At 42.0% G+C, this 16,314-nt stretch overlaps 4 protein-coding genes across 7 annotated transcripts; 2 read left to right on the top strand and 2 right to left on the bottom strand.

The window, feature by feature from the left end:
* Positions 1-667: 667 nt before the first annotated feature.
* Positions 668-3,781, top strand: LOC116203842 (sulfiredoxin, chloroplastic/mitochondrial). The gene is made up of 5 exons (XM_031535794.1): positions 668-828; positions 956-1,122; positions 2,930-2,963; positions 3,092-3,185; positions 3,289-3,781. Exons 1-5 carry the CDS (start codon positions 762-764, stop codon positions 3,302-3,304), a joined length of 378 nt encoding a protein of 125 aa, XP_031391654.1. The 5' UTR covers positions 668-761; the 3' UTR covers positions 3,305-3,781.
* A 1,171-nt stretch (positions 3,782-4,952) lies between these two features.
* LOC116203843 lies at positions 4,953-5,491 on the top strand. The gene has a single exon (XM_031535795.1). The coding sequence runs from the start codon at positions 4,961-4,963 to the stop codon at positions 5,231-5,233; it is 273 nt and encodes a 90-aa protein (XP_031391655.1). The 5' UTR covers positions 4,953-4,960; the 3' UTR covers positions 5,234-5,491.
* Positions 5,492-8,675: 3,184 nt separating this feature from the next.
* Positions 8,676-11,009, bottom strand: LOC116203841 (transcription factor bHLH91-like). Of its 2 annotated transcripts, none has more exons than XM_031535793.1 (4): positions 10,707-11,009; positions 9,688-10,583; positions 9,065-9,478; positions 8,676-8,980 (listed from the first exon to the last, which is right to left on the bottom strand). In XM_031535793.1, exons 2-4 carry the CDS (start codon positions 10,489-10,491, stop codon positions 8,879-8,881), a joined length of 1,320 nt encoding a protein of 439 aa, XP_031391653.1. In that variant the 5' UTR covers positions 10,492-10,583; positions 10,707-11,009; the 3' UTR covers positions 8,676-8,878. The 2 variants fall into 2 exon arrangements, with proteins under 2 accessions (XP_031391653.1, XP_031391652.1); XM_031535792.1 differs by having other exon boundaries at positions 9,688-10,519.
* A 2,186-nt stretch (positions 11,010-13,195) lies between these two features.
* LOC116202561 (transcription factor bHLH10-like) lies at positions 13,196-15,677 on the bottom strand. Of its 3 annotated transcripts, none has more exons than XM_031534152.1 (4): positions 15,452-15,677; positions 14,465-15,228; positions 13,725-14,147; positions 13,196-13,605 (listed from the first exon to the last, which is right to left on the bottom strand). In XM_031534152.1, the coding sequence occupies exons 2-4, from the start codon at positions 15,197-15,199 to the stop codon at positions 13,513-13,515; spliced, it is 1,251 nt and encodes a 416-aa protein (XP_031390012.1). In that variant the 5' UTR covers positions 15,200-15,228; positions 15,452-15,677; the 3' UTR covers positions 13,196-13,512. The 3 variants fall into 3 exon arrangements, with proteins under 3 accessions (XP_031390012.1, XP_031390013.1, XP_031390014.1); XM_031534153.1 differs by having other exon boundaries at positions 14,465-15,219; XM_031534154.1 differs by having other exon boundaries at positions 15,456-15,677.
* Positions 15,678-16,314: the final 637 nt, after the last annotated feature.

Raw genomic sequence — 16,314 nt, 5'->3', positions numbered from 1 at the left:
TCGGGTAATTTTCTCCCTCTCTTTCTCTTCTCTTCCACTCTCTTCTCTCTATATCCAAACCTCAGGTATGTTATTCTCAATTGATTTTCATTTTTGGTCATTTTCTTCCTAACACATGATAATTTCGAAAGATTACATCATTTTTGACACATACGGCAAAATATATGAAACTTAAATTTGATCTTAAATAAATACAATGGCATCGTCCGCAGGGAAGTGCGGACTTATTTCCAGCATTTTTCAGAAAAAAAATTGCAATTGCACGCTAGAGCCCACAAAGTCCGGATGTATTGATTAGTATTTTTTTAAATTTTAATACTAATTCGGAGTGTCCAGATTTCGTCTTACTAATTTTTAGGGCTCCGTGAACTTTCGAAGAATCATATAGTGGGTAATCACGTCAAAAACACTCTGATAGCTCTAAAGGATTTCGAACCCGAAATCGAATGATCCGTAAACTCCTCTTAATTATTAAGTCAAATCTGTTGTAGTTGTATTGACTGGTACACATTGATTGGTACGCATTAGTCTCCACATGTGATTCACACTTTAATCACCGATTATCAATTTCTTCGAGGTCCCCATTTTCGTGGCTCTCATAAAAAGAAACTTTTTCAATATGAATTCAATATAAATAAATAAATAAATAAATAAATAATTATATCGATCCCGCTTTCTAATTCTTCCTTTCGTCATCTTCTGGTCGCTTTTCAACTGGTCTGGGCACGAGAGAGAGAGCAGTGAGCTGAGCTCAAGAAAAAATGGCGTATTTCACAGTGCCGTTCCCCAGCCGCCTGAGAAGCTTCTCCGTATCCGCCTCTTCCAACGGTAGTCTTCTCTGACTCTCTGTCTCTCTCTACGGTCTCATGTCAGGACATAATTTTTCTCCAGAATTAGAGCAGAATCAGAGCAATTTTTCTCTTTCTCTGATCTTTTTGATGTGGTTTGTGGGAAGGGTCGCCACCTCCGGTCGGCACGAGCCAGAGCCAAACACCGGGGCCCGTGATCTTGGAACTTCCGTTGGATAAGATACGGAGACCATTGATGCGCACCAGAGCCAACGATCCCAATAAAGTCAAGGAGCTCATGGACAGCATCGAAGAGATTGGCTTACAAGTCCCTGTAAGCTCCCATTCATTGCTTGTATGGTAGGTATTAGTGTACTCACAAAGAATCAGAGTGGGCTGAATTAATGGTTGTGATTGTTCGGGTTTGATGCCTGGTCCGAGGAAGAATCTTTCCCTTACTTTGATTATATTCATATCAGAATGAATATAAAGATTGTGGTACGATATTAACAAAAAGCCAATTTGACCAGGGAAATTATTGATTTGTCAGTTATAAATGTTGATTCCAAAGTTGCAGTATTTTCAGTTAGTAGATGGCATATTGTCTGCTGAAAATTAAGTGGCCGGATCGATCATGAACGAGTTTAGGATCCTCTGACTTTATATCAACCGTGATTGAGTAACTGATGGTTCCTTCTTCTTGGATAGTATAGGATAGGATATAAGTATTTGCTGACTAAAATCCCAACTGATTTGTGGTTACGTGCTGTTTAGATATTTCATCAGCAGTCAATTTTTACTTTTTACTTACTTCTGTGAAAAGTTTTAGGCATATATTTGTGTAGACTTAATTTGCATTTCATGTGTGTCCGTAGTCAATTGTCATGCTTTTCTCGGGACGGGCCATTGGAAAATTTAAGAAAGAAGGTGAAGAGTAATCTTTTGCCAATGTATCCATCTTTCTGTAGCTCCAGAATTTAGGGAATTCTAGTGTTCAACTCCACCTCATTCTTTCTTTTGTTTTCCTATTGATCAGAACATCCCCTTCTCGTGGTCTCATTTTTTAGTTAGAAAACTCTACAATCCATTCATCTTATTTGTTCGGTTTTTATGCTTCTGAAGAACCATTGACTCCAGTAGATCTGATCGTTTTGTCTCTATGAGATGAAGTTTCTAGTTGGATCATGCAACTTTAGTGGGCATCATGCCAAGAGCCATTTAATTGAGGTCAACTGAGAATTTGAAAACAGGATTCCTGATCAAAAGACAACTTTGGTTTTGCTATTTTAACAAGCTACATTTGACCGTGTAACCGTTTCCATTATTCACCTCTGGAGCTGCGGTTGGGATTGACATTATGGGATTGAGACGATTTTTTTTTATTTGCATTAGTTATCCATGTCCTTTTGTTCATCGCATTATTTCTGAGTTAGATTCATGTCCTTATTTCAAAAGTCGAACAGTGCATTTTATTTGAGAAGAGTGCTGAATTGTTCTTGGTAAATCTTTTATGCTTTCTTACGGGTGGGACATTTTGAGAATAAGGACTGCTTATTGGTCCAAATTTGCCCAATCCAATGAAATGGTTCATTGAAAGTGCATGCCTGTTATATTCGCTCTTCCATTACCATTTGTGTCTTTGATTGCAAATGGAAAGTCGCTGTAGGAGGTCCTTTTTGGCTTTGTTAGATGATATTAAAATGACTGATGAGATCCCTATTTGTAGTGTCATTAGATCCAAGGGGAAGATTTGTCATGAAGGTATACATGTATTTGTGCTACAAGGGTCTGCTTGTTGTGAAGTGAATAATCTATGGCTAGCGTGGCAATGTAATTAGTATTTAGAACTCCATCTCGTAGGGAGGCGCACAACCAAATTGAATAAATGGGAAGCATGTATGGCAGGGCTTGCATCCTTGATCCCATGTTTCGATACCATGTAAGACCTGAATACACATCTCTGCTAATGGATGTGGAATTTAAAATTGCAGATGCAAGTGTTGTAGTGTATGTAAAATTTTAACTGATTTATTTGTTGGATGTTGCAACTAGCTTGCCTTTGTCGAAGTTAATTATTGTCTGGTACAATTTGGGATTCAAGGATTCCTGCGTTAACATTCGCTTTGTGATGATCATGGCAGATTGATGTGCTTGAGGTAGATGGAGCTTATTACGGTGCGTGCCTACCTCAGCTTCTTTCTCACATTTTATCTCAGTTTGCTGTCAATGTATAAAAGATATCTTTAGAATACCTTTAAAGGAAAGAATAAATATATATTATCACACATCTTGTGTCTTTACAGGTTTTTCAGGTTGCCATCGGTACGAAGCTCATCGGCGACTCGGTCTCCCAACCATACGCTGTAAAGTTCGTCGTGGAACGAAGGAAACACTCAGGTTTTGTTTTGTTTTGCTTCTTCTGATATAAATCTTAAGTTTCTCGTGGAGGATGCTGAATGTTCTTGATGAATATATCATTTTCTTTCCTCTTACTTAACAGGCACCATCTCCGTTGAGCTTAAGGGGACACGAGATCGGCTGATTTATCCACTTTGATGAACCGGATAATCTTGTACCTGTATTATAATGATCCTCATACAGGACTTGAACTGCATATGTATATGTGTCTGTACGCCATTTGTATTAGCTGCTATGTCTATAGATATGGGAGACGCGGGTCTTGTTGGTCATATTGTGAGGCTGTCTGATCAGGAGAAAGATTTGATCAGGATAAAGATGGGGGCAAATAATACAGAGAAGAGAATAGTTCGGATTCATGAGGTCCCTAAGAAAGGAAGACGTGCGAGTCATCCGTGAGAACAGAGCAGACTGAGCTCAGCGAAGCCTTTCCAGTCACGGCTTGCGGTCAGCCTCGATCTCGACCATGAAAGGCTATGAGAGGCAATGCTGACTGGCTGAGGCGGAGGATCTGTTAGTGATGGCTAGCACTCTGAAAGGAATAAACGAATTCCAAAGATCTTGGCAGATCCAAAGGTGGTTTTTCTGTATGTTCGTGACGACGTTTCTACATACGATTCGCCCAACGACAAATAGCTGCTAAGAAGTCTAAACCAAAAGCACGATATGTGCACTGGCAATACCTTCGTAATTTCCAAATGCCTGGATTCCTGAACGGGCATGAAGAAATTGACGAACCCTCGGGCTTGTAAAAAGTCATCCTTTCGTCTATTATTACAAAAAATAGACCCCGTAACGGAGGGTCGTTCCTCTCCCTGAGTCGATAGGGAAAGCGGAATGGGCTGTGACTATTGCAACTCGAGTCGTCGGGTCGATTCCTTATGGGATAAATGTTTTCCTAATAATATATTTTCCCAGTCCACAATCACAATACTCGAATGCTTGGGTCATGGAAAGGAGCAACTGGGACCACGTGGGACGGGCCTGGATGTAGGTCTCGGGTTTTACCCGAGAGAGAAAAATATCCCCTTCGTTCCTCTTCTTCTTACACCTCCTGGGGCCTGAACGCTAGGTTTCCGACGGCCTCGCCATTGAGGAGAGCTGTCGGTGATCATTTTGAGAGGAAGAAGAGGAAGCCGTGATTGTGCAACCACCTATTCATCTGAGTCGCCGATTTGGCCTTGCCCATTTGAGCGAACCAGTCGGCAAGGCGCGTCGCATAGTGGTTGACTCAGAGAGGTCCCCTTCCTCATGTCGCACCACAGTAAAATCCTTCCGTGCGACGTTCCGTGACTCAGAGAGGGTTGTGAGCGTCTTCCCAGCTTCGGCAGACGTTGTGGCACTGACTACTGGGTTGCGGCCAATCTTTGGGAGTAGGAACATCAGGCCGGTAAGAGCAAATTTATGTCGTGTTGCGCATTTGCTATAGGCCGGATTAGGGTGGGGTTTGCCGAGCGGATTGATTTCTCTGGGGTAGGATATTGGGCCTCGACATTGTCATTAATTTATAGAAATGTACAATTATCTATATTTATGGTTGCAAATTGTATAATATGAATGCACAATTTCGATCGTCTATGTATGAAAAGTTATGATCTTGTGCTATTATCTCGGAGAATGAATACGAGGAGGAAAGCTATAAAAATGGGGAAAAAGAAATTGCAACAAAAGCAAATGTCCGTCTTCCCAAGACTTAGAAATGTATAGAGAATGGTTTTAATTCTGAGTTGTATTTGGTGGGTGCAGCGTTTGAAATGGCGAAGGGTCTCATATGGGCCACGGTGGAGGATATGGCAAGGAACAGGGGACGGGTTCTGTCCCTTTATCGGCAGATTCTTCGGAGCCTGAACTCGCCAGACTTGCCCCTCAGTTTTGCTGCAAGGCTATCGAAGAAGAGCGCGGTTAAAGCAATGTTCATGCTTGGTGCGGAAGAGAGATCTCGCCATAACATTGAGGACCTTATTGATGCTGGTGAGTACTCCCTCTCTCTATTGAGAAAAGGAGAAATCCCCAAGTATATTCAATAGGTACGCAGAAAGTAGTCAGTTCTATCTCTGTTTGCCCTGTAATTCAGTGCTTCACCTATAAGCTGCATCTCTGTATATGGTGTCGAGCTGGCGTTAAGCCTGACAGACTTGCTCGAGTGAATTTCCTTTGTAAAAGGGCAAAGAAGAGTCCGATTAGTAATGAGGAGTATCTTTGAAAATATTGTCCCAAATGAGGAATGCCCGTCGCATGAATTTATTTAACTACTTTCTTATTTGAGTTCTGGAATTCGTAGGTTATAGAATTATTTTCATTGAACGTTATGCTGATGCGTACCCATGCTACTTCTCTTATCTGTTGTGGGATTTGGCTCTTAAGTTTTTTCCCCTACTTACACTGGATATCCTCAGAAAACTTCAGCAGTTTTGCTGTTAATTAGGTCCAAATTGCAGCTTAACGTACCTTAAAATGCCATTGTTCAATAAAACTTTTTGACATAGGAGTTTACATGAGTTGTTTGGTTTGAAAACTCGCATGCTATTGAGTCAGTAATGATCCCTTGTTCTATATCTTCTAATTTACCCGGGAGTTTTCCATCTCTTATATATATTAATACAATTTTTTTATGAGTTATATAAATACAACTATTAAAAATTATGCAAAGATGATGACCTCTGTAAGCAATTTCGACAGATATCTCTGTTCTATTTGGTTTGGAATTGTCTGATGGCTCCAAAGTTTGATGAAGTAACGATGCAAAAGAAAAACTTGATGTTCATAAAAATTGATTTAATTATGTCTGTGAACATAAGTTAACTGAATAAAGAGAATGAACATGGTGTAGGCACGTTGTGCGTCTAGTGGCTTCCAATAAAATTGTCCAAGTTAATGTAGAATTTTCCATAAACTTTAGAATACTCTTGATAAAATAATTGCTAGATTATCACTTTACTGGAAGAAATTTAGATGATAACGATCATCATCATCATTTTTGCAGCTTTGAGGTAAAAAAATTATCAAAATTGCAAAAGGTGTCATAGATGGAAGAGAACTTGGGAAGGCATTCCTGCTTAAAAAACCAAACATGGAATGATACTACTGTTATTCGCACCATGTCATAAACATACTTTTTAACTTAGGCTGTGTCTTAGTGATTTAATCAGAAATCTGCCAAAGAAAGAGGTCAATGGGAGGTGAGAATTGGGGCCTGGAGGAAGACTGAAAGCATCTATGAAGTCAAAAATATACTTTTTCACTGAGTTGATTGGAACCGACTTAGTGGATTTAAGCGATTATTGACTTAATTATAGTACTGAAAAACTCTTAATGTGCTGCCTCGCACTCTTCTTTTCTTCCTCTATTCTTCTTCCTTATCTCAATGATTCCTAACCATCTCTTGAACATTTTAAAGCGTTTCAAGGTTCATCAAGCTGATGTCCTTGTTTGTAAAGATAATCAGAGAATCTTGACCACTGAAGACCATGTTGCTAAAAAGAAAGTTTAAAAGGGACAAGAAAGTAGATCATAATGTTTAATTTCGCTGCCCAATTTCCCTAGATTTCAGACTGTGGAAGTTGGTTGGAGAGCACAGTACGATGAAAGTTGTAAGCTGTGTTTGGGGGAGAGTTGTTGTCTATCATTGGCCTCCATGGTAGAATCAGCCAGGGGTCCAGAGAGGCAATGGTTTACCCCGTGGCGGATGTCAGCGGTTGGAGTCCACTTATCAGGGGTAAAAGGCTATAATATAAGATATTGCATAAGCTCTTTCCAGCCTTCTTGAAATCGATTCAATTATTGTCATGGATTCTTTATCATCTTGCTCTAGGCTTCCGTGCAGCTGTTGTTTATTTTGGCAGTTCAGGGCGCCATATCTTTTCTTTCTTCTTGCACTTCTTTTCCTCTGCACGAACGACTTGAGCTTGTTGACAGTTCTTAGGAGCTCCTTGATGTACTCAATAGTATCTTCCACGAAGTAAGCCTGTTAGGCTTCACATACAAACTCAGAATCACTGATTTATTTTTGCAGATTCTGAGAACAAAACATTATGAGCAAAAGAGTACACACATAAAACTTATATTAGTCGATCTGAAGGAAAAAGTTGTCAAAGAGGAGGTACTGAACGTCATAGTATACCTCTCTAATGTTTGGAATGATACTCGGCCAAGTCTTGAACATTTTTTCCATACGGCTCCTCATTACATCCATGGAAGCAGTTGCTTCTATACTAAACGTATAGACCCTTCAATACTTTAATAGCCGCGAAAGGGAGGGGGTTGAGAGAGAGAGAGATGAAAGAGAATGAAAGGAAGAGAGATTGGTTTCACCATATATACGTGGTTGCAGTTGCTTGAATATGATGAGGGGGACTATAAAGTAGTTAGAGAGAGAGAGAGAGAGAGCGAGAGAGAGAGAGAGAGAGAGAGAGAGAGAGAGAGAGAGAGAGAGGGAGAGAGAATATGAGGGTTTGAGCGCTAAAGCACTGAATTGGGTTGGTGCAGCCGGGGTTTCCCGGGTTTCCATCAGCCTAATCCTTCCTTAGGCCCGTCCAAGAAGGTCATCAATGCGACCTAATGCATCATGGGAAGTACTTCCCAGCCCCACCCCGACCCACCCCCCAAGTTTAACGGAAGGAATTGTTAAGTTAGCTGAAAATCTTAGGTGCGAAGGGGGAAAGAATCAAGGCAAGTGAGGGGCGAAACAGTGGCAAGACAAATAACAAAGAGAGGTTTGAGCACCAGTTAGGCGAAATCAGATTGATTCATTAATTATGTTATTGGTCACTTGTTACCATTTTCAGCACTTGATTTGCTAGTTTACTGGACGCACTTGGGTAGCTCCGGTTAATAGTTAATTCCTCTGGATGTAGCAATATGTGTTGGGTAGTGACACAATGATGTGGGCCTCGGTACGTTATGAGTTCCATCTTTACTAGATTGATAAGCTGGTCCGCTCAATGGATATGTATGGTAGGGATTTAAGTTGATGGATAGGGCTTGGCGTGGATTTTAGTAACATTGCTAAACATATGGGAAGGCCGCGGAGTACTGCAAGTAGGTTCCCGAACTGTGAATTTGTTCTCTCTCTGGACCTTTCTACTGAACCTGCTTGTCCAGCCAGTTCAAGAACGGCCTAATGTCCTGCAAATGTACTAGTCTCAGGATAGATTACAGAAGTGAGAAAAAGTCGAATTCCATAATACAATGCTGTAGGTGAAATAGTAGGACAGCCCTTGTATTATGAGAAATTTTTGAAGCCCATGCATCTGATGGCTCTATCAGATACCGAGATTGAGGAACAACGACTGAAGAGTAAAGAGCCGTCTTTTGTTGCAACTAAGAGGAAAAGTCGGAAAATTCGCTCTCTTTTCACAGGAGAGGCTATCTGGCTTAGAGATTGTGACTCCAACCTGTGATAATTGAGGTGTGACTCCGACCCGTGACTGTTGGGTTGGAGGAAAAATAGAAATCAAGCGTTCCGTGATGTAAGAAAGAACGGCCTGATCAAAATGAGTAGTTCTAATTCAGAATCATTCAGGTCAATAAAATTAGGTCTCATTAACTTCATAACATTTGGCTCTCCTTCAGCCTTATTCAAGTTTCTATACTAAGAGTATATGGATTATAAATCTTCTTTCCTAAAGAAACAGTAACCATTTTCTTCCCCTCTCCCTCGGGGCTCGAACTCTTTAATAACTGCCAGTGGGGCAGGACATCGCATATTGGCCATCCACAGCCTCGATGAGCTTGCTTGCTATTGCGCTCGCGAAAACCGGAGATCCTTCGTAGATCTGCAGAAACAATAAAATCCATTTCATGGGTAGTTTACGGGTCCACACAAAGTCGGTAACAAGCAGAAGGAAAGGACTCAAAACCTTGGAGTTGAACAGGAAACTATAGTGCTCTCCAATGTGTCCGCCAGCAACATGTTGGAGGTCCAGGTGAAGCTCGTCAAGCACCCTCGAGACATAAAGCAAGCAGTTGATCTTCTTCCTCTGCACGAGCTTGATGGTGACCTCATCGTCAATTATTCGGACATCAACCTCAGTCACCTTGGACTTCCTTTGGAGCCACGAGCTCCTCAGGGCACTACTGTAGGATTGGTCGGGCTCACTGATAGGCTTATCGGTGATGCAGCTCTCCATGTCGCCGTCCTCCATTCTGTGCCTCTTTCTCCTGCTTCCCATCCCACATCTCTTCTTCTCGACGAGTAGCTTGAGCTCATCGACAGTCCTTAAGAGCTCCTTGATGTACTCTATGGCTTCGCCAACTACTGATGCCCTATCAGTCTTTGTCCCGCAACATTGGGAAATCACAAAACAGAAAAAAATTAGTTCATTCTTTACATATTATTTCCGATATTCGATTCAATTTCCATTATCTTGTATCAGAAGTTTTCATAACCTTGGCAGGACCATGTCTTAATACGCCATTATGCATATATCTTAACAAAGTGCATGGAATTTTTTAAATTTAGTGCTTTGAATGAAGTTCATACCTTGATAGGATTAGGAATCAAACTCATCAAGATGGCGAACTTGTCGTTCATCTGGGACCTTTTCTCCTTGTCAGTGGTGAAGTGCTTTGTGGCTTTCCTCTCCCTCCCATTCCCCAGACAAACGTTGATATCCTGACTGAACTTCAGCATCCCGTTCTCCGTCTCCTGATGATGATTTTGATGGTACAGGAGCCCTCCGTCATCATCGCCTCCATCCCCGAACAATGAGCTCGTGCCCCGGTAGCACCCGTGAGGCAGGGAGTGGAACAGGTCTCGCATCAGAGGTGGCGGTGGATGTGGGGCCAAGTGCAGCAGCGGATCATACACCCCCATTGGAATAGGTTCAATCAGGGATGGGATCGGCTGGTTCTGAAGCAGAGCGGCAGATGATCGGGGCGGCAGGTTGTGGAATAGGTCCAGGAGGTCCAGGGTTGGAGCGATCATCGGGATTTGCCCATCAGGTAACATGATAGGAGGGCCGTTATCGAAGTTCTGAGCCGCGTAGCTCCAGTTGTTGTCGATCGGAGCCTGATGATTGCCAAGAGCCAGGGCCTGATTGTCGAGGTGGTTGGTAGCAGCACCATCATGGATCATGCCCTGCATCAAGTGGGTGTCATTCTCATTGTTTTCATAGCAGTTCTCCATGTTCGAATGAACATCTTCATGGAGGCCCATCGTCTGCTCAAAGGTGGAGCTTTCATGGGGGTCCTGCAGGGCCTGGGGAAAGCCAAGGCAGTCCGCAACTTCTCCAATGGAGTAGGGATCATTTGGATCAAAGCAATCAGGATCAGTCTCTACATACATTTTCCTTCCCCGTCCGGTCCTTTTCTACCTGAGATATGAATTTACCGAACAAGTCACTACCACCAAAAAGAACCAATGAATCTTCATGTCAGCTGTGAAAAGGACATCGTTCGGGTTACTCGAAATGGAAAAAGCAGAAGACAAAACCGATCAGGTAAAGGGTCCACATAAAACCGATCGGATTTGAATGGTTCAATATTAAAAGAGATGATTACCTTTGCAAGAGGTTTGAGGAACAGCACAAGTTGGAGAATACCAGAGAGTGGTTATGGCCTATGGGGGGTATGGAGTTGGAGAGATGAAGGGGAAAAGGGGTAATATTTCCCTGCAAGGAAGAAGAGAAGGGAAAGTTTGGGGGGATTTTGGTTATGCTTTATACTCTTTTTTGTCTATTGAATTTCCTTGGAAATTCTATCGTCTATTACACGGACAGTTCATGAGAGTTCTATGTCCGCTGGATCAATTTGGGGTCCACTCCAAGTTGTTGATCCGGCGATAATCGACGCCTCATGAACCGTTCATGGCATGGACAGAGGGAATTGATAATTTCTTTTGGGCAAACGGCAGCAAAAAGTGCTGGGTGAGTTTGTTACTCTTCGGACCCACCGCACAGTCACAATCCCCTTGTGCTGCCTGGAGGAGATTAGCCAGCTTCAGCATACTGGCTTCGCATGACTCCCGAAATGGATTGCTCGTATCGTACATCGGTGATTTGGTAAGTGGAGAACCGGTTAAACCTGGAACTACTCATATATAATTCTAAATATAGTCTTCGCTTTTCATTCAACATGTAATTTCGTATCTGATCAGAGTTTAGATCATCGAGTCGTGCTGGACTATGTTACTGCTGCCCCTGTCACTCTTTGTTTCCTCCATCACCACGATTTCTCATGTATGGTGACAGGCTTAATTGAGGGGATCGAGCAAACACCGTTGTATACTTGAAAGGCACATTCGTATCGTGCCATTAGATGACTCATCAGATTTTAGATCGAGTCCCATGGAATGCCCATCTTCACATGCTCTCATTAATTTCCCTTGGAGAAGTGGACTTTTAATCTGGAATTAGGCTCTCCATAAGTGAGTCTCAAAAAATATTGCGGAATTAATCATTGAACAATAGATAAACTTTATAAGTAGATAATTGGAATGAGAGCGACATCATGATATATATAAGATTGTAAAAAAGAGGGAACTTGAGATGAGTTAAGACGGATGTAGTTGAACAAACCATCTTTTGAGCAGGTCTTTATATGCAGGTTTTCGATCAGTTTATACACAAGCAGAGCAGATTGATCAGATTAAGCAAATACATTCAAACAATTTTCAAGTGATATATTTGTAATATCAGTCGCAACAGGATCAAAAAAATGAATTTTTGCCCCTTCATTTATCGTATCCATCAAGCATCCAATCGAGATATACCGAAAGAAGGACACGAACTGTACCTGCTCATATCGTATTTTGGCAGGAGGGCAAAGGGGTAATTAGGAGGAGGACTCCGAAGGGGTCACGCAGTATGAGTTATCCTCCAAAGAATGGTAGTTTAGGTCGAAAACTTAGGTTGTGTTTGGTATTAGAGTTGAGATGAGTTGAATTTTGGTTTGAATTGGTTTATAATGATTGTGTTATTGAATTATAAGAAAAAATGTAAAAAAGTAATGAATAGTTGAGAGAAAGTAATAATTGTGTTATTGAATTGTGGAAAAAGTAACGAATAGTTAAGAGAATTTAGTATTAAAAATTGAATTTAACGGTTAAAAAAAAAGAAATAATTGTATTATTAAATTGAAAATAAGTGTGAATTTAGTTAAAAAAAATTAATAAAACCAAACCGGGCTTACCTTTTAAACCCCTTAAGGTAGTTACGCTCAAACTCGATGTGGGGCCCACACTGGCAGTGTTCTTTTCCATGCAAACTGTCAGCCCGAACTAACTGGAGCAACCGTTTGGCTCTTCACCAACTAATTAAATCACCCCCTAATCATCACATTCGATTGATGTTATCCCCCGCCCGGCACATATGCAGTCGTCTTCAATATCGTCCCGAGTCCCGCACGAAAAAGAGCCTCCTTTATTCACCGCTGTGAAAGTCCTGTTTATTGCAATGTCTAGGTTGGTGCGTGAATTGCGATCATTACAAATACTACGACGTACTGGATCAGGAAACGAAATCAACGATGTGGAATACATCCGTTGTCGTGACGATGCTTCTCATATAATTAAGACGAAGCAAATTGCTCGTGGAGAGTACCTAAACCCTTTCTTAAGCTCCAAGAAAGTCCCATAAGATCCCCTGGATGGTGATTGCTCCCAAAGGATGGGTCTACCGAGTTATCGTGCAGAACCCCATGGTCATTTATCTTCATGTGCTCTCGGTTAATTCAAGATATTATCAGTAGATTCATAGTTGTTGTTAGATATGGTATATCCGACGTACTCATGTTTATTACGATGCGTGATCAGCGAGTAATAAAAGCTTCTGTTGGGCAAAAAGCTCTCTGCTTTTCACGGAAGAAGCTGGTGGTAAAATAGGAAACTTGTCACTACTTTTATATGGGCAACTTTTGCAGCCACGAAAATGACTGCAACTTACGCCGGCCCGATTATGAATTATAAAAGATCCCCATTTTCATACAGTTTGCAAGGCCTAAAATTCTCATTGTGGCGGTATCGGATGGTTTAGACCGACATTGCTGCTGGATCTAGCAATAGTTTGCAACTTTTACTGGGCTAATAGTGTAAGAACTGCATAAGGCTGCAGAAGTTTCGTACATGAATATACAGTAAGAGCCATCAACCAAAACAACGGAAATTGTTCGACCAAAGATTAGTCAGCTCGTAGTATGATGTTGGCAAAGGTTCCTAAAACAGCAATCAGAAAACATTGAATTGAATACTTGTTCTTCAACCGGTGACCACCGATGATAAGCAAGAATTCTTCATTCCTTCTACTAGTCTGTAGCTTTCTAACCCAAATGAGACCTGTGCCACCCCTATGTTTGAGTCCAATCCAAGCTGCTATTGGTCGGGTGGAGCCACAGCATAGTGTCCATCCACGGCATCGATGAGCTTGCCGGCAATAGTGCTCGCGAAAACAGACCCTTCACAGATCTGCAAAACCACAAACGAAGGCTCAGACTTTGCTCTCGATAATTCCCATACTAGCGCATTCATAAGTAACTTCACAAAATCAGCAGGAAAAAAAAAAAAAAAAAAGCATGTCTGCAGACCTTAGAGTTGAACAAGAAGCTGTAGTGGTCACCGATTTGGCCACCGGCGACGTGCTGGAGGTCCAACTGAAGCTCATCAAGTACCCTCGAGACATGAAGCAAGCAGTTGATCTTCCTCCGCAGCACGAGTTTGACCGTGACTTCGTCATCGACAATTCGAACATCGACCTCTGTGGCTTTTGATTTCCTCCGGAGCATAGAGCTCCTCAGGCCAGTGCTATAGGACATGTTGGGGTCACCCGGAAGCTTGTTGGTGATACAGCTGTTCACATCCCCCTGGTCCTGATCCATTCTTTGTCTCTTGCCGTCCTTCCTCTCCCTTCCGCATCTCCTCCTGTCCAAAAGTAGTTTGAGCTCATCGACGGTCCTCTTGAGCTCCTTGATGTACTCAATGCTATCTCCCACCACTGATGCTCTGTCAGTCTACATGAAAAACACCCAACCAGAAATAGCGAAGCAATTTTTGTCAACAAAAGTGTTGCTGCCAATCAACCATTTCTAGTCCGTTCCGCCTCTTTCGAAAATTCAGTTGCTTAAGCTATCTTGAAGCTGATTCTGAAATGACATTCTCTCATCACTCGACCCGAGTTTGATTTTGTCCTTCAGATTCAAAAATTTGGTTCCCGTTTCCCTCATGCCCAGCAACTAATCAATCAATACAGCTCCGAGAAATATCAGCACCTAATTACGAAAACGAGGAACGGCTACTGAATTCGGTGAATAAGTGTGGAGATTTATACCTTGGTGGAGTTGGGAATCATCATCCTCAGATCATTGAACCTCTCTTTCATATGGCTCCGCCTCTCCCTCTCATTGGCGGGCTGTTGCTTCGTTCCATTCCTTCCCCCTCTGAGCTCTGAAGCTCCCCCGTTCTGTACCTGAACCAACCCTTCTTCTCTCCCTTCACCGGCGATATCGTGTTCTCCTCCATCACCAAACAACACTTCACCACTCAACGGCAGGGACTGGAACAACTCCCTCACCAGTGCAAGAGGAGGAGCACAATGCAGGCCCAACGGCGAATTCAAATCGAACGTCGGGTCATGAACCGTTCGCGTGCTGGGAAACAGGAGAGGGGCTGACTGGGGCTGCAGGGTGAAGTGGTTGAAGATGGCCGGAGTGGGAGGGAACGAGGTGTTGGGCAGAGCCCCGAAGCCTTGGACCTCATTGTCAATAGTATCGAAGACCCGAGGCATCTTGTAGGCAGCAGCAGCAGTGATAGAGCCCCAATTCAAAGACGAGAGGTGGTCGCAGGGGTTGTTAGTCATTTCCTGCAACAAATGGGTGCCGATATTAGGGAGATGCTCGTCTTCGTCTTCGTCTTCTTGTTGGGTTTCAACGGGGAGTCTCAAGACGGGTTCCCTCTGCTTTTCTTCAGAGCTGCTTCCATGGGCAAAGTCGATAGCAGAGTCCACCATGGGCGAGGGATGATTGCTGTCAGGACCAAAGCACGGAGTCTCCTCGTACATCTTCATATCCCCTTCTCCCCTGTCTCCTGTAATTACTGAGTCAAAACCAAAACCGGGCAGCTTAAAGCATCTCTTAAGAGAAGAAACAAGCGAGTTGACTCAGGTGAGAAATTTTACCAACGAAGACAAAAAAAAAAAAAAAAAAAAAAACAGAGAGAAGATTAAAGCAGAAAATGAGATTTCCCCCCCGAAAGCATCCATGAATGTCTCCGACAGAGTGATACAGAAAAACTGAGAGGGGAAGAAGGATTTACATACATACAGAGGTTGATGCCCAGAAATGTACTCTAGGAAGGAATCGTGAAGATCAGAAATGGAGCTTGAAAATGGCGAGAGAGAGATATATAATTCGGAGTGGAGGAAACGAAAAAGCTGGGGAGATTTCTTCTTCTTGTTCTTCTTCCTGTGTCCGTACTCAGTGTCTGTCTGCCCAAGAAAAGAAGAACGAAGGAAGAAGATGGGAGAGGAGGGAGTGAGCGTCTGGGGAGGCGCCCTTTAGCTTTGGAAAATGGGGAGTTTGTTACTAAGATTCCTCTGTCCGGGCCCACTCGGTAATCTCCTTTTTTGCTTGAAAGGGTAATTTCTTTCTATCACGAGGAGGAACACGGTTTATTGATGGGATCGAATTCGAGATTTTATTTTTTTATTTTTGCTTTCGAACTAGAGTGGCTTGAAAGAGTTCGACAAGCCTAAGCCTAAATTTTAATACAAGACTTTCATGTTTTTGAGAGAATAAGACTTTAAAGTTGAAAATTTTGAGTATATGAAAAATTTACTCATAAAATGCTGTCCGAGTTTATATATAACTCTTCAAGAAAAACATTAACATAATACATATACTTTTTTACTCCACCTGAAAAAAGAATTCAAATTAAGACAATAAAAGGTGGAACCACAAAATACGAGTGTAGTTCAATGTAATTTTATTAATGGAATGTTTTGGAACAGTAAAAAGAGTATAATGATGTACATTCTTTGTTGCCGACAGTAATCGTGAAGCAAGAGTTGAAACAATAAAAAAGACTTGTTTTTGTTTTAAATATAAATCAATGTCATGAGCAAAATAGAATTAAAAATCAATTATTGACACGAGAAAAAATTGACTGATATGAAGAAAATTG

This window comes from Punica granatum, chromosome 4, assembly GCF_007655135.1.
Source record: "Punica granatum isolate Tunisia-2019 chromosome 4, ASM765513v2, whole genome shotgun sequence".
Lineage (NCBI taxonomy): Eukaryota > Viridiplantae > Streptophyta > Magnoliopsida > Myrtales > Lythraceae > Punica > Punica granatum.
The sequence above is the reverse complement of the archived record's forward strand: the minus strand, read 5'-3'. Positions and strand labels throughout refer to the sequence as shown.